This window comes from Electrona antarctica, assembly GCF_951216825.1.
Source record: "Electrona antarctica genome assembly, chromosome: 22".
Classification (NCBI taxonomy): Eukaryota; Metazoa; Chordata; class Actinopteri; order Myctophiformes; family Myctophidae; genus Electrona; species Electrona antarctica.
The window spans coordinates 26,603,173-26,629,834 of NC_136805.1; the positions used below are offsets into that span (position 1 = coordinate 26,603,173).

General features: G+C 42.5%; 1 protein-coding gene across 2 annotated transcripts in view; it reads right to left on the reverse strand.

The window, feature by feature from the left end:
- The window catches only part of ccdc186 (coiled-coil domain-containing protein 186), a 58,156-nt gene that overhangs the window by 26,028 nt on the left and 5,466 nt on the right, over window positions 1–26,662 (reverse strand). For both annotated transcript variants that reach the window (XM_079492087.1, XM_079492086.1), the window contains exons 2-14: window positions 22,225–22,401; window positions 20,753–21,361; window positions 19,814–20,082; window positions 18,720–18,846; window positions 16,699–16,827; window positions 12,338–12,550; window positions 10,835–10,954; window positions 8,506–8,610; window positions 6,942–7,040; window positions 4,818–4,904; window positions 3,438–3,580; window positions 760–1,015; window positions 80–269 (exon numbers count right to left, since the gene is read on the reverse strand). In XM_079492087.1, the coding sequence (XP_079348213.1) occupies window positions 80–269; window positions 760–1,015; window positions 3,438–3,580; window positions 4,818–4,904; window positions 6,942–7,040; window positions 8,506–8,610; window positions 10,835–10,954; window positions 12,338–12,550; window positions 16,699–16,827; window positions 18,720–18,846; window positions 19,814–20,082; window positions 20,753–21,361; window positions 22,225–22,371 (2,494 nt within the window). In that variant the 5' untranslated portion in view covers window positions 22,372–22,401. The remainder of the gene's footprint in view (window positions 1–79; window positions 270–759; window positions 1,016–3,437; window positions 3,581–4,817; window positions 4,905–6,941; window positions 7,041–8,505; window positions 8,611–10,834; window positions 10,955–12,337; window positions 12,551–16,698; window positions 16,828–18,719; window positions 18,847–19,813; window positions 20,083–20,752; window positions 21,362–22,224; window positions 22,402–26,662) is intronic.

The window sequence follows — 26,662 nt, forward strand, 5'->3', positions numbered from 1 at the left end:
GTTGATGTTAATGCTACTGACCTTGTGTTAGCTGCTTGTTCAGGTCTTTAATGTTGATGTTAATGCTACTATTACTAACCTTGCGATAGCTGCTTGGTCAGGTCTTTAATGCTGGCAGCTTGCTTCCTCTTCTGGGTGACCAGCTCGTCTCTCAGCTCCTCCACGCGGGTCTTCAGCTGCTCCACCTCCCTCTGCAGAGCCTCCCGCTCCTCCTGCAGGCCCTGCACCTCCTGCTGCCGCCGCGCCTGCTCGCGCGTCAGCTGCTCCGACTGCACCATGGAAGGAAGGACGTGCGGTGCCGTTAATAATAAGCCATAGAGCTCAGTCAAAACGTGCCATGATTCTCAAACATTTTCATGTCAAGGTCCCCCAAACTGATTATGGATTTGGCAGACGACCTGATCTGAATTTCTGAAAAAAGGGTTGTGTATTTTATGTCTGGCTGCGTGTGGGTGTCACACTCTAAAAATACATACATGCTCACAACTCGTCTGCAACGCTTTGTGAGCTTATAGATCTGCCATTTTCGATCTACAAATCAGGCATTACGACGCCATCAAGGCCTGCCAAAATTACATTCAATCGACTAAATCAAATGTAAAACGCAATTTATCTCGGATCGCGCTTAGTTCTGGCTAAAGGGACTTTTTAATTTTTAATTTCCACACAACAACTCCAAGTTATATTAATAACATAGTTCAATGTTGAAAATGAGTGGTATTCCCCTCCCTTAGAACACTGATTAGTACGTCCTCTCACCCGGTCAGCCAGCAGCGCGCTGATCTCCCCCAGCCGAGCCTGCAGCTCTGCGTTGCAGACGGTCAGCTGGTCCAGGCCGGCCTGCAGGCTGTTGCTCTCGTTCTGCAGCTGGGCGTTCTTGGTGCTCAGCTTCTCCGTGAAGCCCAACAGCTCGGCCTCGCGCTCCCGGCTGCCGCTCACGTCCGCCTGCAGGTCCACCAGCTGAGCACTCAGCGAGGACACCTCCTCGCGGAGGAACGCCATCTCCTGCTCGTCCCTGAATGGGAGCCAAAAAATAAATACAAAATGCGGTTTTAGTGCCAACGAGATTTGAAGGCCCTAACGTGGCCCCTGGGGCCCCCCTGCTAAAGACTGTTGCCATGACAGACCCATGAACAGTGTTTGTGCCAAATGTGGTGCAGATAGGAGACACGGTGTGTAGGGCTGTCACCATTACAAATTTAAATTGACGATTAATCGTCACACAAGTAATTGCAATTAGTAATGTGTTTTTTTACATTGAACATTGGAACTTTACAATTTGTATTTCTGTTTGCCTTTTAGGCTTTGTAATCACCAATTACATAGGGCAGATATGAGTGTGACAAATAACGTAAATATACAAAGAAACCATTTAATCACTTTTAATATTTTTTTCTTTCCATTTTTTGCTCTCCAAAATAGCGGAAATAGTTGATCTACAAGCTTTTGTATTTGAGAACCACTGTCCTAATGCACCTCTCCTTAGTCAATAATAATCTCTTAATACTCCTAAAACGTATTAAATTAACACCACGAACGCCCAGGGGTATGTAGGGCATTAAATCAGAGGGCCCAGCGATTTGCAGCAACGGAACACATTTAGCGACGCACCAGGCACTATCCTGGATGTAGCTGAAGTAGCTAGATGTAGCCAAAACACCCCCGAGGCGAACGACAACAATGGGAGGTATGATGATTAATTCTAACACGACTAGCGACGGGACCGCGATGACCCGTCTAAAACATAATCTTTGATTAGAATTGGACGGAATGATTTAGATCAAGAGTTATTCACGCTTTAAGATTTAAAAATGCTTTTAAAATGGGGGGGAACATTTTGGATGACGTCCCAACCGGAAATGACATCGAATGGTGCCAAACAGACGCTCCCAGCCTGTGGAGCGATGCGATCGGTTTTGATATCAATAAATCTCCGTCCTTTAATTAATCTCCGTCCTGAGCGCTGGGCGTTACTATTTGATAGGACGGAGAACTCCGTTTATGCCGCTCAGGGTGTTAACTTATTTTATTCACTACAGTATCTGTCCGTTTTAAACTTAATCTTGTTTGTTTTATTATCACCTACATTTCATCTGTGACCTCCCTGTCACTTAATGTGAAGCACATTGTACAGTATTGCATTTTAATGTGCTACAATTAGAATGAATTAGATTTAGTCAAGATTTAACAGCTTTCCAATGTGACTTTGTTTAAACCACTTAAACGATCGATTCCCGAGCCTGACGACCTTTGCTGCGTGTCACTCCCCGTCTCTCTTGCCCCCATCATATCAATGAACACAGAAAAGCCCCCAAAAAAACCTTAAACTATGTAAAAAAGTGCACCTCTGAGCGCAGGGTCGAGTCAGAGTCGAGACTGGCGGGAGGCGAGAACGAGTTGAGACCGAGACCAGATTATTATTATTTTCTCATTTGCTTTTAGTTTTTGAGCGGGTGTCCCCATGTGTCCGTGTATGTTTGGGGTATGAACAGCTGCAACACCGCTGGGTGACCAAAAGTGGCACTGTTGAGCAGCCTACAGGCCCATTCACACTGAGCACTATGACTATAACAATATAACTGTACCATGCAGTACAGTACAGAGTACAGTAGTGTAACTTTCACAATAAAAGTATAGTTGCACCGCTCTGTGTGTGTGTGTGTGTGTGTGTGTGTGTGTCTATCACAGTTATTACATAATCACAATTATGCAGCATAAATCGTCATAATAGTTTCCGTGCTGAAACGTTTTTAAACATTTTTCAAAAATAGCTTACTAATAGCTTGTAGATCAGCTACTCCTGCTTATATTTTGTTTTCAGCAATTTCTTCGTATATTGAAGTTATTTGTCATATGTGGCCTCTGCCTTTTGAATCATGAAGCCTAAAACCCAAACAAAATTACACTCTATTCATATGCCCAAAGCACAATGAAATTGTCTAATCATAATTACTTGTGTGTGATGTGTATGCCTGTGTGTGTGTGTGTGTGTGTGTGTGTGTGTGTGTGTGTGTGTGTGTGTGTGTGTGTGTGTGTGTGTGTGTGTGGCATCGTGGTACCGTGTGTGTAGGTCTTGCAGGGTGTGTGTGTGTGTGTGTGTGTGTGTGTGTGTGTAAAAATAAGAAAAAGGCAGCACACTCGTAGCCACGATGCTGTATATTTATTGACCAGAATCCAACGTTTCGAACTAGGATGTCTTCTTCAGGGAAGACTGTGTGTGTGTGTGTGGCATGGTGGTACCGTGTGTGTACTGTGTAGGTCTTGCAGGGTGTGTGTGTGTGTGGCATTGTGGTACCGTGTGTGTAGGTCTTGCAGGGTGTGTGTGTGTGGGTGTGTGTATGTGTGTGTGTGGCATGGTGGTACCGTGTGTAGGTCTTGCAGGGTGTGTGTGTGTGTGTGTGTGTGTGTGTGTGTGTGTGTGTGTGGCATGGTGGTACCGTGTGTGTAGGTCTTGCAGGGTGCTGATCTCTCCCAGCTGCTCTCTCTGTCGGCCAATCTCAGCCTTCTGTCTGTTGATGATCTCTCTGTACTTGGTCAGTTCATCTTCCCAGCGAGGACGCTCGTCTTCCAGACACTTTAACTGCACCGCACGCAAACACACACACACTTCCATTAAATGCATTCACTGGCCACAAATAGGCTCTATGCACACCAGCCATATTGGAAAAGTAATTGGGCCTCTTCCTCATTTCCTTCACGGGTGTTACCAATGACGCTAATGAAGGCTCTGTTCCATTCTGGTCAAACAGAGTCAGGGTGCTATTACTGCATGGAAACACTCAAATCTCAAGTCTCAAATCCAGGGGAGGGTGGCTGGGTGTGGGTGAGTGTGCTCGCCCGCACATGTTTGCAAGCGTACGTGCGTGCGTACTTGCACGCAAAATGACAAATGTCTGCAAGTATAGAATGGAATTTGAAAAATAGGCGTTGTGAGAACCATCTTCACAGGAAACAGGGGGAAAAAATATATAAAGTGTGTTTATGGTTGAGATACGTTTACAATAAGAAAAAAAAAAGATTCTGATTTAGATTTGCTATTAGACAGTGGGGAGTTTAATTAAAGGACCACCACCACTTTTCAACTTATCTATAGATAAAATAGAGATATTTTACGATGACTTCCATTATCCCATTGCAACTTTTCAAGAATAGAAAGCCTGCCATTTCTATCAGCTTGGATTCCCCATCGATGTCGTCACTGGTGGATGGGTTTCTGAACTGCCCACAGCCCTCCCATGAGACCCAGACCGAGTAGAAAAAATATGGGGCATTTTATCATGAACATTAGTGAGGACCAATTATATGAAGGTAGGTTGAAAAGTGGTGAAGTGGTTCTTGGGGAAGGGATTAGAGATACGAATAATAGCCAATGTTTTCCACCCAACAGAGACGATATCTAGGTCACCTTTGCTGTCCCACCCACCTTCAAGGAGTTATTTTAGAAACATGTTCAGCTAACAAGGCCAAGCTAGAGGCGTTCAGCTGTAAAGCCCAACACACACAGGTTGCGCAGCGTAGCAGCACAGTATCGACGCGCGTGAAGTGCCGCCCATAAGCACCAACAGGACGTGGCGCTCTGCCGCGCGGCTGCCAACTTTGTAGGATCGGAGTGCCGGGCGAGGCGTTAACGCATGCCTGACGCCGGCGTTGTGGGATAGGTCCATTGAAAATAATGGAGGCGGCTGTTTTGACGCGCGCCATTTGCAGCCTGTGTGTTGCCCTTTAGAAATTAAGTTTCATGGCCGCGCTGCGTGCACGCGCACACACGCACACACACACACACACACACACACACACACAGTGACAGCACTGCTCACCTTGGTGCGTAGGGTACACAGTTCATCCATGCCTTCTTTGTAGGTTCTCTTCAGGTCGTCTAGCTCTTTGGCCTTCAATCTGTGAACCTGTGTAAAGTGACGTCATCATCATCACCATCATCTAACTTCACACTAGCAGGTGGTTTAAAGATGGAGTGCCGTGGTTTTTGAGGGGCGCTAGCCCCTCCTATATTCAGCTATAGTGTAGATTCTCGTCCTAACACAAACATTAAATGCCATTGACAATGAATGGAGAATTTACGTATGTAGACAAGCAGATCGTCTATTTTCGTACTACACAAAGATGAAATTCCCATTGACAATGAATGGATGATGTACGAAGATAAGAGCACCGGTGTGAATTTAAATTTTCTTTCCAGTTTTTCATGTGTTTATGAGGTGACAGTACTTCAATGTATTTGCCACTGCTGTCCTGCATTTTTGCCATGAAGATAATTCTGTAAGTGTTGTTACTGTTGTTGTTGCTGTTTTTTTTTTTTTACTGTTGTTGAGACTGAAGACAAATTTCCACACGTGGACAATAAATGAAACTAACTAACTAACTAACTAAACTAACTAGACCCCTTGGTGTGGTTGTTGTGCAATGATGTCTTCCCTTTGTATTTAGGGTTTCCTCCTGGAGGCTGAACTTGACAGTCAAACGTGCCAAACGTAAGATAGTGCTAATAGCAATAGCGTTGACAGCAAATATTGATGCAGCTTTAGAGTCATAGTTTTTTGAATAAGATTCAATATAGTTTTAGTCACATTTTAGTCATCTGAAATGTTTTAGTTTCAGTGTAGTTTTAGTCCATATCATGCAAATGTAGTCAAATCTGTTGATTTAATCGACCAACATGTATATTGGCAGGCCTTGGTGCCATTGTAGTCATAGAGTATAGAGACTGAACTGGCGCGAAGCTCCGCCCCCCCAGCTATTCATGTCAGTGGAAGTTGCTCAGTGGCGTTTTGAAGCACCCGGAAGACTGCCGGAAGTCCCTCCCCGGACCTCAACTTTGAGGTCCGGGGTGACGTAGGGCAACCGAGCGCTCAATGTTAAAGCCCAGCTGCACGGGGTTTCCCGGTCATGAATCCACGGGTCCGCCTGTAGTCCCTCCTCCTACCACTAGGACCTAGAGCTTCAACGTTGAATAGCCTCACTGGCCCCTTGATTGTAGTGCCTGATTTATACTTAGCCGTGTGCCGAAAATAGATTGTAGACAGGCTATTTTCGTCTAGCCTTTAATTGTTGACGGAATTGTCAGTACATTTATTTTTAGATTTTAATCATCACAGCTTTTTCGTCACAGCTTTTTAGTCGAATAAATGAACATAGCAAAACCTTTATTTTCTTCCATTACAAGCAGGAGTTATGCAGTGTGGAGAGATACTGTAATAAAAGCAAATGGACTTTCTATTATTGTTTTGTTTGGGGGGGGTCCCAGATGACAGTTAAGTGACTATTTAAGACCTTTTTAATATCTCAAAAAAGGAAGAAAGAATGAAAGAAAGAACAAACCATTAAAACTGGTCAAACCATGGCCAAATTGTCAAATAATATAAGAAAGAGGCAAACATTGAGAGCCGCTCTGTGCTTACATCGTCTATTTTCACTTATCAGTAGTAGTAGTCAAACAACATTGAATTCCTCAACTACTACAATTCCAAGTGCTTGTCCGGGTGGGGGGTCCCCAGTTAAAATATGATTATTTTGGGGGGGGGGGGGGGGTCACTCCCCAGTTCAAATGTGATCATTTTGGGGGGTCCCCAGTTCAAATATGATTATTTTGGGGGGGTCCCCAGTTCAAATGTGATCATTTTGGGGGTCCCCAGTTCAAATATGATTATTTTGGGGGGGTCCCCAGTTCAAATATGATTATTTTGGGGGGGTCCCCAGTTCAAATAGGATTATTTTGGGGGGGTCCCCAGTTCAAATGTGATCATTTTGGGGGGTCCCCAGTTCAAATATGATTATTTTGGGGGGGGTCCCCAGTTCAAATGTGATCATTTTGGGGGTCCCCAGTTCAAATATGATTATTTTGGGGGGGTCCCCAGTTCAAATAGGATTATTTAAGACCTGTTTGCGGCCAGAAAAGGTTGAGAACCACTATGAGTGATTTTTACCTCTAATACGTCCGTTTGTTCCTGCCTGTGCCTCTCCAGCTGTCCCTTGGTCTCTCTCAACTTAGCATCCAGCTCATTGGACTTAATCTCCTCCGACTCCTGAAAAAAAGAAATAATAATAAATGGAAAAAAACGCATAAATAAAACATTTAGTTTTCATTACAGTCAGGATGACTCCAATTTGCTGATCAGTCGGGACGGTTTACACAAAGTCGGCTTTCAAATCTGGACAACATGTCCCTGGCTGTGTTCAACACTGTAAACTACTAAGTTTTAATTGAACTCGCGAGAGTGAACAAATGTAACCCAAATGAACCCTCGGTTACATTTGAACACTCCTGCGAGTTCAGTTAACGGAGCATTTTACTGTGTGTTTAGCATGGACTAATGTTCTGAGTTGCCACGACTGATTTCAGTCATTCTTTATAAGATTAAAGACTGCACTAGCCTCAACGACCTTACTTATGTAATTTACTGTAGACAGCATGTTATGTACGGTAGACATGAGACTCTATAGTGTAAGTGTATACTCATAGTTTCATTGTACAGAATTGATATTCTACTGTTAGACGGATGTTAGGCTCTCAGCTTGCTTGTTATGATCCTTGATGACTATTTCTATATATGTGATGTATTACCATGTGTTGCTCTCACTTACTGTAACTCGCTCTGGATTAAGAGAGTCTGCTAAATGCCTAAATTGTAATTGTAATTGTAAATATTATTTGAAGTGAAATCAAATAGCAATAGAATACATGTTCAGAGGCATCCTCCATGGGAATTACAATACAACATATGTTTAGGATAAAGAGGAAACACAGATCGAGGCTTCGTGAGATACTTTATTTTTTGCTTTAATCCTCGATTTTGGATGCCTGTGTTTATTCTTCCAAACAGGTCATAGCACCTTTCTTTTAGGATGAAAGCAGGATTTAGAACTAAGAACTAAAGGTGGCCTTACACTAGCCGATTTTTTTCAATCTGAAATCTGATAGCACCACACACTACAGGATAATCGGAGCGGGGCAGAGCAAATATCAAACATTCTTGCCGATTCCGATCGCGCTTTGAGCGGTCGGGCACCCCCCGAGTGTCAGAAATGCCCAATTATCGGCTAGTGTAAGGCCACCTTAAGCCATACATACAGGTCATGTGTCATTGAGGAAATGTGGTTCAACATGATGTTTGTTCTATGAATGGTGGCAGTGTTGTGCACTGGCGATGAATGAAGCATGACTTTCTCTGAGAAATGCTCATTGACAGAATCAAACAATAAGAGACAGACATTGCAGACAACTCTTTGCTGCCATCTTAAGGTCAAACGGAAAACTGCTAACACCACTAGAAACCATGGTGAAAACAATGAACATAATTGATGTCAAATTGAAACAGATTAGACCTGGGACCCTCATCTGAAAAGATTGAGAGCAAGAACCCCCATAAGAAAACGTTTGAGTTAAAACGTATCAGATCTACAAGCGCACAAAGCGCCACATCTTAATACTTTGTGGGCTTGTAGATCTGCCATCTTCTCACACACCAAACACATGGTCAGAACACACACCTGGTAGGTACGGATCATGTCCTGGCAGTTCTTCCGGATCTGTTCCGTCTCTTCTTTAGCCTGAGTCAGTTTGCCCGTGGTTTCCTTCAGCTTGTCTTTAGTCTCCTACGCAGGCGCAGACACACACACACACACACACACACACACACACACACACACACACACACACACACACACACACACACACACACACACACACACACACACACACACACACACACACACACACACACACACACACACACACACACACACACACACACACACACACACACACACACACACACACACACACACACACACACACAAATTAAAACAAAATTTAATCGTCAGCCTAAGCCTAAAGCCAAAACGACGCAATGTGGGCTTGTGAATTACTTTTTTTGGTGCATGACACCAGCACACAACTAAGTGTAAATCAGGCCATTTCTAACCATAAGCCCAAACTGATTCTTCTAACTCTAAAAATAGTCTAAAACTCATATTTAAGCTCAAAACATCCATTTGTCCTGTGAGCACCAGGACAATGTTCCTCACAATGTCTAATTCTTACTTGTGGGGACATTTGGGGCCCTATTTTCACCAGTGCCTTACCCCTTATCCCAATAGATAACTTTTCTTGTGACCACCGCGCTATGACTTATGGTGCGTTACCCGCTCAAATCATATTACAGAAATAAAAGTGCGACCCATTACCCCTCATCCGTAAACTTCTTTGCCTATTTTTTTTTTTTTTTTACCATTTTGAAAAACATTTTAAAATTGTTCAACTAGCCGATCGACTTTGACACTTTGTAGATTGACTATTTGAACTAATCCATTTTTTTTTATAGTTAAAAGAAAGAAAAAAAAGGCAAATAAGTTTAGGGATAAGGGGTAAGGCACTGGCGAAAATTGGGCCCTTGGTCCTCACACAAGTATACTAATAGAAAAACACACACAACCATTACTTTTCGCTCTTATTTCTGTGTGGCTGTAATGAGGAAGTTGAAAAAGCCATTTCCTCACAGAGACAATTTCAAACGGCCCATTAGGACCCATCTGAGTAAATAAACAATCATGTCAATTTGCGACAGAGCATTTAAAAAAGAAATCCAAAACGTTGATGGGGAAACGTTATCGGCCACCACCTCCCTCTCATTTATTGGCTGAGTTGAAAAGCTGAACGTTTACTGAACTGCCGTTAATTAGAAACACGTCTGCTTTGTACGTCAGATAATAATGTCCATCAGGGACGTGCAGAGACAATGATAGAGGGACAGGAACTGAACTGTCCAAAAGTGCACGTCACTTTATTTAGTTTTGAGGGGCGCTAGCCCCTCCTATATTCAGCTATTAGTGTAGATCTTCGTCTTACACAAACATTACATTTCCATTGGCAATGAATGGAGAATTTACTTCATACTGTATGTGTCTGAGCAAATCGGCTAAGTGTCTATTTTTGTCCTACACAAATATTAAATTCCCATTGACAATGAATGGAGAATTTTACATCATCGTGTCTGAGCAAATAGGCATAGTGTCTATTTTACGTCATGATGATGTACGATGATAAGAGCGCCCCTCACTTCACACAGGCGTGATTTTATTTTTTAGGTAGAGGAACAGAGTTAGAGGAATATCTCATTTAAAATGAACACTAGGGGTTACTATACTTACTAAAAAAATGAGTCCACATACAATCCAGTAGAATTAATGGCTATCAAAGTGAAATTACCAGTTGTAATTAAGTACGTTTTCTTACGATGCGGTAAGCATTTGATGATTTAATTGAAGTGTCAGTCAGTCAGCAATTGTGTGATCTATCAAAATGAAACTCACAAATTGTGAAATTGCTACTATATTCACATATAGAAACTCAGTTTAACCGTTTGTAGAACATCTTATGGGGACAGAGCCTGCAAATGGACTCTTCAGATATCTTCCCAAATCTCACGAGAGTGTTGCTGGGATAGAGAAAGGTTGATAACAAATTAAATTGTCTGATTTGTCTCACAAAAAACAAAACAAAACATTTTAGTATGAACATCGTGGAAATATTGTGTGTCTTGCGATGATTGGGTTCAAACTTTAATATTTAGTTCAGTGACCATGGAGCTAAGGAATGGTTCAGAAGCTGTGTTCACGTTCATGCTCCCATTGAAATGATTAGACTCCAACCTGCTTCCGGTCTCCTAATAATGTGTCACACAGATACGGGAAGTAAACCGGACATCACGTGTCTAGCTATTACGTTTTGGGCTTCACTCTTCAGTTTGTTTGTTAGATGTAGTTCTAGTGGGTTGTAGTTCTATTAGGTTTTCTGGGTAATGCAGTGTTGTTGTCTCACCTTGTGGCTGTCGGCTTCACTCTTCAGTTTGTTTTGAGCCCACTTGATTTTGATGAGCTGTGAGTTCAGCTCCTGCTTATCCTTATCCTGATCTCGACTCAGCCTGTTCACCTCGCCTTCCTGACACCACACACACACACACACACACACACACACACACACACACACACACACACACACACACACACACACACACACACACACACACACACACACACACACACACACACACACACACACACACACACACACACACACACACACACACACACACACACACACACACACACACGTAAGGCAGTGTTTCCCAGGTTCTGGGCCTTGCTTGGGACAGCATCACATAGGGGTGAGGCCTTGTGCGTTTATTTGGAGGTAAATAAACAGGAAATGGTCTGGCAGTGAAAAGGTTCCCCTCTGTACACAATGTTAAATGATTTTTTTTTAATCCATTTATATCGGATTCTTTTCCCAGATAGCTTTATCCATGGCTCATAACTTCACTCAACGTCACTCATCGCAGTTACAAAATGTATGTTTTGGGTGAATTCAAAAAAGATTGCGGCTAACTTTACATATTGATGGTTTGTTGGTTGAGAGATCCAATTATTATACCCAGTTAATCATATTATTGTCTTAAATAAAGGCCAATTAGTTACGGCATAATGTGATTAAATACAATTGTATTATACATTATGAATATGTTAGGATATCGTTTATCCATGTTTAACCTTTTACCTAAATGATTACGTATATACTGTTTGTCCATTATACTGTAACAATGTCTCCCCTCACAGAACCAAAAGCCCCCATATTGTGTGCATTGGACACTGATCTTAAGTTGATGCTCTGGAAGTGTTGAGCAATGGATGGAAACTACCGGATAGGGGCCTCAGTGTCCATGTGTCACCACAGTTCCATATTCTCCATATACGTTGTATGTGCTTGTATGTTTTCTGTCCCTGCAGGTTAACTATGACTAAAAGGACCATAAAATAACCACGAGGAAAAGCCGAAGTTACTGAGGAGGGGACATACAGAATCGATGACTCTTCGGAATTCACCTTTTGTATTGTTAAACAGTATATATGGGTGAGGGATAGCACCAATTGCACAGACTTCTTGCCCTGGCACATTGGTGATTGTACTTGACTGGAAGGGAAAGAAATTTGACGCCCATGAGATCTCATGTAATTCATATTATATTCATTCTATTATTCAATCTGTAATACTTTATGCAATTTGATTAAATACATGTTAACCGTTTTTAAACTTCACCAATTAAAGGACGCGCAGAGATAGCGTGCTCCATGAGGGTATTTTAAATTGTCTCACTGCACTATTTGTATTGTTGTCATCAAGAGCCTATCTACTTCAATATACGTTGCTAACTTTCGGTTTCCGGCCCGGGAGTTTTCAAAATAAGATTTCCGGCTGGAAAGATCTTGCCAGGGAAGGGAAACACAGACTGAAACAATTCTGGCAGGGAATGAGTTGAAAGCTGACCTTGCCGTCATAGAGCTGCTGCAGGCGTCCTTTCTCCTGGGCCAGCTGGTTGCCTCTGAGCGCCTGGCGGTCCACCTCCCTGGTGGCCTCCCTCAGCCTCTTCTCCAGGCCTTCCTTGTCCCGCCGCAGGTCCAGCGCCTCCTTCTCGCCGCGCACGTACTTCATCACCATGCTCTCTTTTTCCTGGCGCGCCTCCTCGCACTTCTTATTGGCCTAGAGATGCACACACAATGACGAAAACAAAAAACATCCTCGCTTTAAGATAATTATTATTTGTTTTTTATCAGCTTGCAAGAGACAAAGTGACTTTCTAGTCACTTTGTCTAGTAGCGATGTAGTGGCGAGATTTTCATGATTTGCTGGAATCTAAGCCAATGGGAGACTAGCCCTATACGGCCAAAGGGACACTAACCCCCCCACGGCCAATGGGACACTAAACAAAGTGTGTGCAGACAAGAGAGTAGAGACTGCATACGTGACTACAGAAAGCCCCACTATGGTACAATATTATGCTTTATTCCGGTTGATCAGGGGCAAAAACAAACTTAATGCAAAAGCTGGTATATAATGACGAGTCATTTCTTGTTTATAGTCATCATAGCTTAATCGTTTTCAACAGTGGAAAAACAGGTAGTCGACGAACATATTCCGTCATAGTTTTATTCGACAAAACTAACACTGCGGAAAAGTGAAGTGAGTGGGAAAAAAACCCCTGCTGTGAGCCATCATCATGTCCATGGCGGTACAGCTGCTCGCTGCACGGGTCATTGAAGAGCTGCTCTCTGTCTCTATCTATGTTCATTTCCCACGCTCAACACCATCACCCCACACTGTTCAACAGCATGCCAGACAAAACCCTGCTGCTTCCAGGGCTGTCACCATTTCACTAAATTTAAGTTGACAATTTATTGTCACACAAATCATTTTGCAACGTGGAAACGATTATGATGATTATGCAAAAATCATTGAAATGATCTCAAATAGTTGCGATTGTGACGTGATTATGTAAGAATTGTGACAGGCCTGGCTGCTTCACGTCTGGCCAACTATGTTGGTTCTAGCAAGACAGTGAGAGAGAGAGTGTGAGAAAATGTCTGTGTACAAAGTGAGAGTTGTGTGTGTGTGTGTATCATCAGACTTATTCACATGTCAAGACAAGAGGCAGTGGTATAATTGACAGCTAATTTTGATTCAGTTATAGTCATACTGTCATAGTCTTGAATTAAATTCCATTTAGTTTTAATTAGTTTGAATTGAATTTATATCTATAGGTGATTTAGTCGACTAAAATGTATTTTGGCGGACTACTATGGCGTCATAATGCCTGATTTATACTTGGCTGTCTGCTAGAGAGCATGACACCCACACGCAACCAAGCAAAAAATGACTTGTCTTCTACTGGCTCTCTTCTGCACGAGCTATCCATCGTCCATCTTTAGGCCTGTTACTATGAGTGGGGAGGAAGTGCATGGAGCAGGTCAGTGACTTTAAATATCTGGGAACGACCATAGACAATAAACTCACCTTTCAGACCAATGCAGATAACATCTACAAAAAGGCAAGGCAGCGGCTTTATCTTCTCAGGAAACTGAGAAGTTTTAATGCCAGTAAACACACCCTGACCATGGTCTATAGATCACTCACTGAGAGTGTTCTCACTTTTAACATCGTGTCCTGGTTTGGGAATCTCTCAGTTAGAGATAAAAACAAGCTCACCCAGGTAGTCAACCAGGCAAGTAAGATCATTGGAGACAAACAATTGCAACTTCAGGACATATACAACCGCTCCATAACCAAAAAAGCAATTCAGATTTGATTCTACCCACCCTCTTCACTCTGAATTTGACTTGTTGCCATCGGGCAGGAGGCTTAGGGCAAAATTAGCTAAAAAGAAGGGTTACAAACCTTCGTTTGTGCCAACTGCTGTGGACATTTTAAATATATATATTTTTTAAATAGTTCACCTAATCCCCAACTTTTCATGATCACTGTTGCTGTGTTAATGTGAATGCATTTTATATAGTATTTTAATGCACATGTGTATTTTTTGTAAAGTTTTATTGTGGTAACTGACTGCCGGTGTGCGAAAGACGAATTTCCATTGTATGTAAATTTAATCTTCTTTATCTTTATCTTTACATGTTGTCAAGATTGTCAAAATATATCAGTCAGTTTTAGTCATCATAGCTTAGTTTTTATTCTCTCTTGGAAGAGCCACCCATCGACTAATCTAATATACAGTACAGCAACCTTCCCCGTGTTTCTTCAGTAGTCCGATCCAGAAGAACACAGTTTTCCGGCCACTGCTACAGAGCTGACATTCTTCCATTCTTCTCTGGAATCCTGCCTCAAAGCAGACCAGAGGTAGAAAACTGTCGTTCCCTGTTGATGAGTTTTTATTTCGTTTTTGTCAGTGAAATGGACACTGGACAGAGGTACTGCAGTATTGTGCAATAGATCTCAGCCCATCTTAATGCTAATCGCTTCCGACTTGTGGCATAAACAACCAAACTGCAGTTCTGAAGGCCTGCAGCCTCAGTATGAGTGCTGACATTAAAGCAAAGCTTTCCAAGAAACCAGATCCGCTGCTAAACCCCATGTTCCTTTTTTGTGGTCCACTGAACAGTGATATTGAACGTTGTAAAGTGTGACCAAGCTGTTGGCGGCAGCCGAAAGCGCCTCACTGCCGTGTTAACCCTACAGATTTGGTGAAAATAATTAAATGTGCTCGTCTCTCCGCTATTCACTGAACAAGCCATTGGGTCAAACGACGATACCAGAGTGTGCGAGACCGTTCCGCTCGTAGCTTTGGACATAACGCTGCCTAAATGATATTATGATACTTTTTAGCAGCAAAAGAAAATACATTTGTGATTTTAAATGCAGAATGACTTCATGTTTCTTAACCACGTGAAGACATGCATCTCTATTCTGGAGTATTTGGCAAAAATCACAGATCTACAAGAATACTGTATATACCCGGTGGTTCGCAAACATGTGCAAGGTATTTAAAAGGTCTTCATATATTCCTGAAATTGTCACTTTAGAAATGTGCACATACCCTGATTAATAAACATATACTGTATTGGTTTGTTTACTGTAGAGTGAGAAAACAACGTTGCGTATTAAGCCAATCATTTGGAGACCCAACTGGGGATTCCAACCCACAGTTTGAGAACCACTGATCTACAAGACCGCTGTCCAACCCGAGAGAGGAATGCAGACTCTGTGGAGTCACGCTGCTTTGGTTGCCAAAGTCAATAACTGGCAAGTGTCTTTGGGCTTTCAGGACAGTTCTTCTACTATAAGATGAGCAAAAATAAATGTTGAATGAAGGCTCTGTTACCCTGCTGCTATGTGCTGCAGTTTGATTGAGTGCATTGAATACACTTGACCATGGCCCTTTCTGTCTACATAGAGAAATAATACAGGTTCACACCCAGGTCAAAACTCATATACTTCTACAGTTACAAACTAGTATAGGACCACAATGGATTGAATGGAATGCATATTTGTACTTGCTGTACTGTTTGCAAACTGTTAATAAAGTATTCAATCAATCAATCAGTCAGTCAATCAACAACTAAATACATGGTTTACTATCATGTTTACTGTGTCACCAGACATCTTTTATTTTAAAATGTATTATTTATTTTTGCCTCTGGGGGCACCACCTTTTTTTATTTGTGTAGAGACAGGAACTCAGTTTTGCTCCTCTCCTTTCTTACCCCTCTTCCTCCCAGGTGCTTCTGTGTTTATTCCTACTAACAACGGCATAACATGTTGGTTAAGTGGTGCTGACAGATTCTGTCTTGAGACCAGCTTTTTTGAGAACCACCGTTATAAAACAACGTTCCAAATCCTAAGAGTTTTCTGGAAAACGTATGTTACTAAATATAGGCCTTTAGCTAAAATCTAAAATTACAGAGATGCTTTCCCGCTTTTAACACAATCAGTGCCGGGATTTCTTTCAAAATAGCAGCTCGGGGTGCCGCGCAGATATGGCAGCTTTTACTCTGAAAGCCCCCTCCCCCTTCCGTTCCATACAAAAACCGGGAGAACTAATGTTGCTTGCTTACCTCGCTATGATTACGATTACGATAAAGTCGCTCGATAATCCTTATCCCTCGCGTTCATATTTTAAATGAGGCATGTTGAAGTCAGAAATGAAGAGCTTAGTACTGTATATCCATCTAGTCAAAATCACGGAGAGCTCCCTAGATTACGCACTACGAGCCTTTCTTTCTGAGTGGTAAACAGGGAAGTGAACAGCAGCACGCATGCACGAACAGCAAGGAGTATGGTGCAGAAGGAGAGGCCAACCCCAAAAAAAAATATTATGAATATTAAAAATATTTTACCTGCTCCAGGCGGTAGGCAGCGTCTCTGTGGACCTGCTGCAGAGCTGCCTTAGCAGCCTGTTCCTGAAGCACCTGCTTGTCCCTGGACTCCCTCAGCTCCTTCAACAGCTCATCCACCCTGCCCTCCAGCTGAGAGGAGAGGAAAGGATGAGAAAGGAGAGGATGAGAAAGGAGAGGAGAGGATGAGAAAGGAGAGGAGAGGATGAGAAAGGAGAGGAGAGGATGAGAAAGGAGAGGAGAGGATGAGAAAGGAGAGGAGAGGTTGGGAAAGGAGAGATGATGAGAAAGGAGAGGAGAGGATGAGAAAGGAGAGGAGAGGTTGGGAAAGGAGAGATGATGAGAAAGGAGAAGAGAGAAGGGCAGAGAAACATTCATTCCAGATCATATCATATTTAACAAAGAACATGTATGTCAACACAAAAGGTAATTCATTCACGATGTTAAAGGTGTGGTTCAGAATTCCACAGGGTTATAAATAGAAACTGGTTGCACAGTGACCACACCTTTGTTGACCTGCTTAACAGGACCTGTAGTGCAGTGGTTCTCAAACTGGGGGTCACGACCCTCGAAAGGGGGTCCCCACATTTTTACAAAAATGGAGGGGTCCCCAGATGATTAGCTTAATGTGCAACATTGTTTTCTGCATTCAACAGTAAACAAACCAAAATTCAGTATAAGTGTATTATAGGGTATCTGCACAAAACAATGTTTTACGATCAAGGAACAATGACACATATGAAACGATATGCACACAGTCAGGGACTGGGACTGTGAGTCACATCAATGCCGCCCCCAACCCCTTGATCTCTTGTATTAGCCTGCCAGCCTTCATCTGCCTTTGCAATGCATATGCATATTGCCCCAGGCAGATTAGTATCGCAACGCGAGGCTACTCTTGTATAATATTGTATGTCTTTATGAATGGAATACACAGGCCCACAATGGAAACAAGGCCTCAGGTCTTTTTGGGTTATCCTCTTAGCATTATTGTATAACTACAGTATACCTCTGCAAACTATTAATTGGTTAATGTTTGTTCATTGTAAATTATGATATTTGTTTATGGTAAATTATGATGTAATTCGTGCCAGCCAAGTCAGTCTATAGATCAGGGGTGTCCAAACTTTTTTTTTTAAATGTACGGAACTAGGAACACTGACTGTTGGGCGGGCCATTCATAATACAATAGAGGGTATGCGCGTGACAGCATCATCGTACCCGCAAGTTATGCGGGAACGCCTACTAAGTGGCAAAATACTTTCTGGCCTTGACAGCCCATACATCCAAACACTAACATCTGATTGTATTAAACAACGTTAAACTCACTTTGCCACTCACTTTATGCATGCACATATACCCTCTATTCAGGTATGAAGCTGCGGGGTAGACCGTATAAAATTCGTCCCAGGGCCACATTTGGCCCGTGGGCTGCACTTTGGCCAACCCTGCTATAGATGGACGTTAATTTGTTTAGGGTTTAGGGTAAATGAATGTAATTCATGCCAGCCAAGTCTATGGACTTTAATGTTTGTGTAGCCCAACTACTACACAAGAAACCTCATAGCTACCTGGGATGGGTGTTACATTTGTTTAATAATTAAAAGGTTAAAAATTAAGGGAAGGGTAGACAAACAAGAAGGGGGATGGGGATTTATGTAGGGAAAGCAAGTCTGAAAAGGTGGGTTTTGAGTGTGCTTCTGAACGTGGTGAAGGTGGGTGCAGCTCTGATGGGAGTTGGGATATTCAATGATAGAGTACAGAAGTCCTGACGTTACTCGCTCATCCTCTGGGTTGTGGAAGTCAATTCTCTATTGAGAATAACATTAGGCCAGCTCTTATAAGCATTGTGGTCCAAAACAAATAAACAAGATTGCTGATATTGTCGGGGGAGTGGGTAAAAAAAAGGCGGCAGTAACATTAGAATTTTCTTGGCGTAGGTTGATTCACATCCATATGTGTGAAACCGGATGTGTAAATTACACCAGACTTCGGTGATCTATTGTTTTGAGTCAGCAACAGACCTTATGTACGGTGTTGATGTGTTGTCTCTCTGTCTCTGCTCTCCTCCTCAGCTCATCTCTCATGTTGTCCTTCTCCGAACAGATGCCCACGATCAGCTCCTGGTGCTTCTTGTTCTCATCCAGCAACCTACATGCAACGCGCACACGCACACGCACACGCACACACACACACACACACACACACACACACACACACACACACACACACACACACACACACACACACACACACACAGTTAGATTTTTTTAGCCGGCTAGAGCCAAAATAATTGCCAATCTACAATATCTACAATCTGCAGCCAAATACATATCATTTTGGGGGTTCTTGATATGAACCAGTTTGAAAACCACTGCCCTAGGGACCCTCCGTCTCGAGTCAGGAAGGCACAGTAGCGCTCAGCAGACTGGGACTTGCATGGATGTTCTCATGCACTTTCCTCCTCAGTGGGTTGGTATATTGAATTTAATTGAAGCCGGTTATTAAGCCGTTTATTAGCATTTTTGCCAGGCTTAATGGCTTAAGGAATCTGTGGTGCCAGTGCCATTTGCAGTCTCCAGTTTTCACATAAGTTTGGCTCCCTGGGTAGGAACAGTTGAGACTGAATAAAGTAGCTAGGCAAAAGCAGGATTATGAATGGATATTACATTGCTATTTGGCTTTCAGGCCTCGTAAACAAAAGGTGCACAGAGCAGATATGACATATGACTTACATAATTGTATTTAATAACTTAAATAGCCGATCTACAATGTCAAAACGTGTCACGATGTGATGCATTTAAAGTGTTATATATCTGAATATGCAAAAAACAAAAGTGATCATCTCAAATAACCGGAGTAACCGGATGAAACATTGGATTGATCACATTTGGAACCGACCGTTTCCGGAAACTGGATCTATCACACTGTCAGAGCTGGTATGTGAACTTCACGTCTGCAATACAATTACAATACCAGCGGTTCTCAAACCTTTTTATTTTATTTCCTGGCAGTCAATGTGTACATTTATTTAAAAACATAATAAAAAAAAGATGCAACATCATGGACACACAAGGTTTCTGCCCGGCAGTGCAGTGCGGTGCAACCTGCTCCTCACCTCTTGATAGCCTTCTCCTGATGTGCATACTTCTGAAACACCACCGTGGAGCCGCCCTGGTCCTCCAGAGGCAGACCGTTGACCACTGGGAGCTGGCCGCCCCGGCCGGGGGGCGAGTGGCAGCCCAGCAGCTCCGAATCCAGCTCGTCCAGCAGCAGAGACTCCTGGGAGGCACAGCGCTGGATCCGAGACATGAGCCTGCGGCTGCAGTCCGTGTCGTACGGGCTGCTGGACGAACAGCTGTTGTTGTTCCGCAGGGAGGTCGGTGTCTACAGCCGGGTGAGAATGGTTTAGAAATAAAGAAACGTTTAGGTAGCCCATTCAAACCAAGGAAAGCATCTCCCATTTTAGATTTTAGCTATACTCCATACTGTACTATTTATAATATATAGCAACGTTTTTCAGAAAACTCTTTTAGATTTAGAACAGTGGTTCTCAAAAATAGCAGATCTACAAGCTTGCAGCTGTACATCTGCTGTTTTTGATGATGGGGTCCAAATACATATTAACGTATAAATCCTTGGCACAAAAAAGTTTGAGAAATACTGATTTAGAAGGCATTTGTAGAATGAGTTCTTAATGGGGAATGGGGAAAAAAATGAAGCTTTACAAAAAAAAAATGCCTATGGCTATCTTTACACAATATAAAATAAAAGTATCAAGAATATTGTCTAGTTTGTCTGACCTGTGGATATTTATTACAAAATAATATATTTCTAATCAAGTCAAACTACAGGGGAAACTGTGCCTTTCTTTGTCCTGTCTCCAGGTTGACTGCAGGTGTGTTTCGGTCCTGGGACCTTTGTCAGTGCTATGAGGCCATGGTCTGCTTGTTTCAGCAACATCTAGGAAGTGACCAGATATTGAATGGAGCAGCAGAGAAGGGCAATGGCGCTGCCCTGGAGAAGGGCCAAGAAGAAAAGGTGAATACTAACTAACCTTGGTCTGTGGGCTGCACACCACGCTGGTGTCCGACCCGGAGGTGGAGGGCCCGTTGGAGATCCCCGAGGTGGAGGTGGAGTTAGTGGGCGAGTTATCGGGCGAGGGGGAAGAAGAGGACGGCGGTGGGGAGGTGGGGATGGTGGCGGCCGTAACGCGGTCGCTTGCTAGCGACGGCTCTGCGGCGGGTTTGTCAGCTAAGCTTAGCGGCTGCAGCGCTCTGTCTGGGTCTGTCCCCATGTCTAGAGTGCAGGGAGGGTCTGTCCCCATGTCCAGAGTGCAGGGAGGGTCTGTCCCCATGTCCAGAGTGCAGGGAGGGTCTTTCACCATGTCCAAAGTGCAGGGAGGATCTTTAACCGTCCCCAGAGTCAGTGAGCTCTCCAACATTCCTTCCAGAACAGACGGTGACGAGCTCTCTACCACGCTGACGGCGGCGGCTGTGGTGGGCGCCGGCGGTAGGTGATCTTCGACCGACACTTTACCACCACCGTCGCCGTAGTCTTCTTCGGGAGTCAAACCCCGACCCTCTGACTCCGTCTGACTCGACACTCGTGGCGATTCTGTTCGGGTTTCCGCTCCGCCCGTGACCATGGTACCTTCGCCGTTGACCTGTAGAGGTGGGTGCGATAGTTAATCAAACTAATCAATTATTGATATATTACTGATTATTAAAACAGTTATTGATCATTTTAATGAAATAATCGATTGATCTTGTGTTGCGCGCATGTCATTATAAGTAAATTGAAAATAAATAAATACATTGATCTGTGCATAGGTCTGTCACAATGATTACATAATCGCAATTAGAGATTTTAGCAGAATCAGCATAATCATTTCCATGTACGTTTTTTTGTATAAATGTACATATATTTACTAAAAATAGTAGACATTGCAGATGTACACGGTCAAAACGCATCATAATGTGATGCATTTTGAGCTTGTAGATCGGCTATCTGCCCTGTTGTGCAACTTTTGTTTACGAAGCCTAAAAGCCAAACAGAAATGAACGTGTTCATTGATAATGTTCCAATAATGTTCAACGACAGAATTGTTAATCACCATTATTTGACTGACAGGTGACAGCTAGGTCTGTCATAATTATTACATAATCGCCTAATCACAATTATTTGAGATCACAATTATTTTTGCATAATCGTCAATCGTTTCCATGAAATATCTTTCGAAAATAGCAGAAATAGCAGCTCTACAAGCTTACGACACGTGTTGTAAGCTTGTAGATCAACTATGTCTGCTCTTTTGTGCATATTTTATAAAGATAAAAATATTAAATGTGTCAGCGATTTCTTTAATTGTCATATCTGCCCTGAGCAATTTTTGATTACGATGCCTAAAAGGCAAACAGAAATACAAATTGTAACGTTCCAATGTTCAATGGAAAAAACACAATTAAATCATTAATCGCTATTAATTATGTGATCGTCAACTTAAACGTGTAATGGTGACAGCCGTACCTGTGCATCACGTTGCTCTGGGTCCTCCTCCTTCTCTGCCTCATCTCCACTGTCCAGACAGATGTCTTCTTCCTCTTCACATGTGTGAGCCGAGGTGTCCAGCTCTTCCTCTGCCACGGAGCTCCTCTCTGTGGAACCTTCCATCATGACAGCATGGGGACCTTCTCAACTCCACATCTGAGGACAACAACGAGAACAACTTAGACCTAGGTTTCCTTCAACTGGGCAGGGGGTCCGGGACCCCCTAGGGCAGGGGTTCCCAAAAGAGAAAATTGGATGTCTCTCCCGGGACCAAAAACAAGTGGAGAAAAAAGCTAATGTACAAGCTCACAACGTCACAAAATGTAACGCGTTGTGAGCTTGTACATCAGCTATTTTCACTAATTCTTAAAATGCGTTTTAATTTATTTTATGGAATTTCTGCCATTTAAAATACATTTCTTTTTCAGTTTGAGTTGACCCTGATGAAGGCCCATGCAGGCCGAAACGCGTTGGTCGTGTTTTTAACCCTTGTTTTTAATATTTAACTATTCTTTCTTTTCAAAATCTTTTTATTCAGGTTTTTCGACAATAGCCCAGGGGCAAGTATTAGACAGACACATAAAATATAAAAATAAAACTCAATCCCCTATCCCACCCTCCCCCCACCCACAATCCCAAGGATAGTCGGAACAGTCTGGAGGAAATAAAATATATATATATATATACATACACACATACACAAAATACATGCATACATAATTACAAAAAATAAAAATATAATAAAATAAAAAAGCAGATTTTTCATAGAGCAGATTTTGTTTCTGTTGTGGTTTGGCGTTGGCCGAGGCATAGGCACGGCACACTATGCAGTTTGTGTGTTGTGGTAGAATGTCATAAACGGGCCCCAGGTCTTGTAAAACTTTTTCTCAGAGCCGGCAATTGAAAACCTTAACATCTCCAACTCAAGACAGGACATTATATCACGAAGCCACTGACGGAGCACGGGCGGGGCAGCATCCTTCCATTTGAACAGAATGGCACGCCTAGCGAGCAATATTTAACTATTCAATGAAATAAAGGATTTTTCTACTTCTACTGGACAGAGCTGCCTTGGACCCTCTTTTAAGTTCGCCACCTTATATCTCCTTCCACAGTGACATTGACTCAAGGTATAGAACTTTTTAAGAACTCTGGTGCTTTTCTTTTTTCTTTTTTAGATTTTTTAATTTGTTTGAAAATCTTTGAAATAATTACATAATTAGGGGAAAATACACAAACACTCAAACACTCAAAGCTGGACATAGGAGGGGCTAGCGCCTCTCCAAAACTAGACTAAAACATTTCAGATGACTAAAATATGGGAAAAGGCTTTGACTAAAATTAAATCAAAATATGCTGTCAAACATGCAATCAGTATTGGCAGTACTAGTGGACTTTGGACTCTGCTGTATTTCCAAGGTATGTTACCCCTGTTTTCATTGTGATGTTTTATAGCAACCCAACTAGTGCTGCACTCATATTGGGTCACAATACCTGGCGGATATGACGAGTAAATAAAATGTGCCAATGTTTGCAGACGGAAATAAGCACCTCAGCTAGTACGGACTTTCAATTATCCACGTCCTTCTGCACAGTAAAAATCAGTTATTCACATTCACAATTGTTCACATTGAGTGTACTGTACACTCTCAGTTATATTAATACTGTGGATCCAGGACAAACAAGCGCAACAATGACAGTGAGTCAGAGGAGAAATGGAATCATTGCTTTTGGTTGATGGATAAAAACATGACTGGTTGTCATTAATTAGCCTGTGTAGCACTGCACTGAACCTTGATAGAACTAAGCAGACCTACATCTCTAATATCTTATCCTCTGTATTGTATGTGTGGCAGACTCAGAGTACTGACCAGAGAACACAATATGGACGAAGGGAACTGCTTTCTAGTTTCTATAGAACCCAATTTGAAGCCACTTTTTCTGCGAACTCAAATCTCGAATCAGGCGTTGACACTAAGGGTTGCCCACCTGCCCCTGGCTTTCAGGTTGCCCGACCAGGCAAGTGCTCGTTTGAGAGGGGACGCAACAGTCTAAACACAACACGCGATATCTGTCTAAACACCTGAACGTGGCCAGGCCAGGCCCAGAGCGCTGTAAAATAAGAGAACTGTTTACTTAGAATGTGCCATTTTCACTGTTGCTACACTTAAAAACATAAAATAACAAGTATGAATGAACGGTCCATAGTCATATTCATAGCTATGTAGCTATTTGACATACAAATTGAGATATGACATTTTTCAGCGCACAGCCCCAGGAAGTTTTAAAAAGAAAAGTGTTAAATTGAACGGTAATTCAAATTGTACTGTACATATCATTTTATAATGAATTACTTTTCGGGCAAGTGGCCATATGTGCAAGTGGCCACTTTGATTGATTGATTGATTGAAAATTGTATTAACAGTTTGCAGAATTACAGTACATTTCAAGCACAAACTCAATACAAAGGCTGTTAACTGTGAGTGGACGACCCAATTAAGCATTACACTTGTTTACAACAGGGTCCACCATGTTCAATTCATCAAAACATTTAGAGACGTACAAATAGACACTTCTATATAGACAAAGAACAGAACAGGAATTCATCATAATAAAGGTAAAAAGGGAAAAGAAACATATACAGTGAGGGGAAAAGGGGGGGGGGCTGTGGGGGGGGATTCAGATTTTACGGGGGCCAGTTTCGAATTGCAGCCATCCGTAGGTGCCCTTTGAGAGCGGTTTTGAAGGAGTCAAGGGATTCGCATGTCTTAATGACTGTTGGTAGGGCGTTCCACATTTTGGTGGCATAGGAGCGAAAATAATTTAGTCCCTTGTTTGCGCCGAATCTGGGTTGTACATGGTTCGTTGTACTCCCTCTGGTGTTGTGGGTGTGGACTTCGTTAACATTAAGGAAGTATCTAGACAGGTACATGGATATCTCGGTGGAGTATCGAATCTTGTGGACCAGACCCATTGCAAGATGCTGTACTCTGTCGCCGACCCTAAGCCATGCCAGTCTGTTAAAGTGGGCAGGGGTGAGGTGGGTTCGGGGGGTGAGGCCAAGTAGAAGCCTGACCAGTTTGTTTTGGGAAGTCTGGAGCCTAGTTTTAAGGGCCTTTGAGGTGCTGTGGTACCAGGAGGTGCATGCATAGTCAAAGAAGCCTTGTACGAGGGCTCCTGTTAAGGTCTTCAAGGTGTTTTTGTCGACCAGTGAGGAGATCCTGTAAAGGAATCTTGTTCTTTGGTTGACTTTTTTGATTACGTTGGTGGCCATTTTATCACCGAAAAGATTAGCCTCCAGGATGGAACCTAGGTAGGTAATTTCATCTTTAAATGTGATAAGATAACATTGTCAACCACTCTAACCAAGAAGCCATTTGCCTTGCTGAGATTACTATTAGATCCAAAGAGAATGGATTCAGTTTTTCCCAGGTGTAAAGATAGTTTGTTATCAGCGAGCCAGGTGCAGATTGAACTAACACCTTTGGGCAAGTAGAACATGACCCGGGCAAGTGCCTCTGAGACCTTACTTGTAAACCCCATGTCCTAATCTTCAAGTAATAATTGGTCATCACTAACAGGTCTCAGAGGAGGGCTGTAGACAGTTCAGGAACCTGCCTACCATTGACGTCGGTAGGTTATCATTAAAATACATTAAATAATGTATTAATCAATCCTTACGCCTGGAAGTCCCGCCCCAGCCCAGGAGGTTGGGGGCTCTTTTCAATGTATTTGTCATGTCAGAAGAAATGTTTCAAGAGCATCTAAACTAAACAAATTAAACATATTTTTGCTATTGAATATTGGAACATAATAGTTAGGCTTTGTAAAGAAAATGTATCAAAAACGTAATAAAACATAAATCATATACCATGGCTAAAACCATGGCTTTAAAAATTGTATACTCTTTGAATGTTGCTTTAAGTAGCACAGCGCACCATGAGCTTGTAGACCTGCCATTTCTTTTGAATTTACTGTATGAAGATTTTCCAACAGATTAATAATTAATCCAAGTGAACAGACACATTATGCAACAAATAATTGCTTGAATGCTTGCGTTCGGGTGATTGTGAAATGTGAAGAGTGACAGTCCTGGCAACAGCCAGATACAATTCAATTCACACAGCGGCAAAGGTCAGATCCATCCATCCATCTCTCTCTCTCTCTCTCTCTTACCGGAGGACATTAACATTTTAGGATGACGATTTTACGAATTACAATTACACACACACACACACACACACACACACACACACACACACACACACACACACACACACACACACACACACACACACACACACACACACACACACACACACACACACACACACACACACACACACACACACACACACACACACACACACACACACACACAATAGAGGGTGCGGTGCTGTCTGACATAGATGCAAAT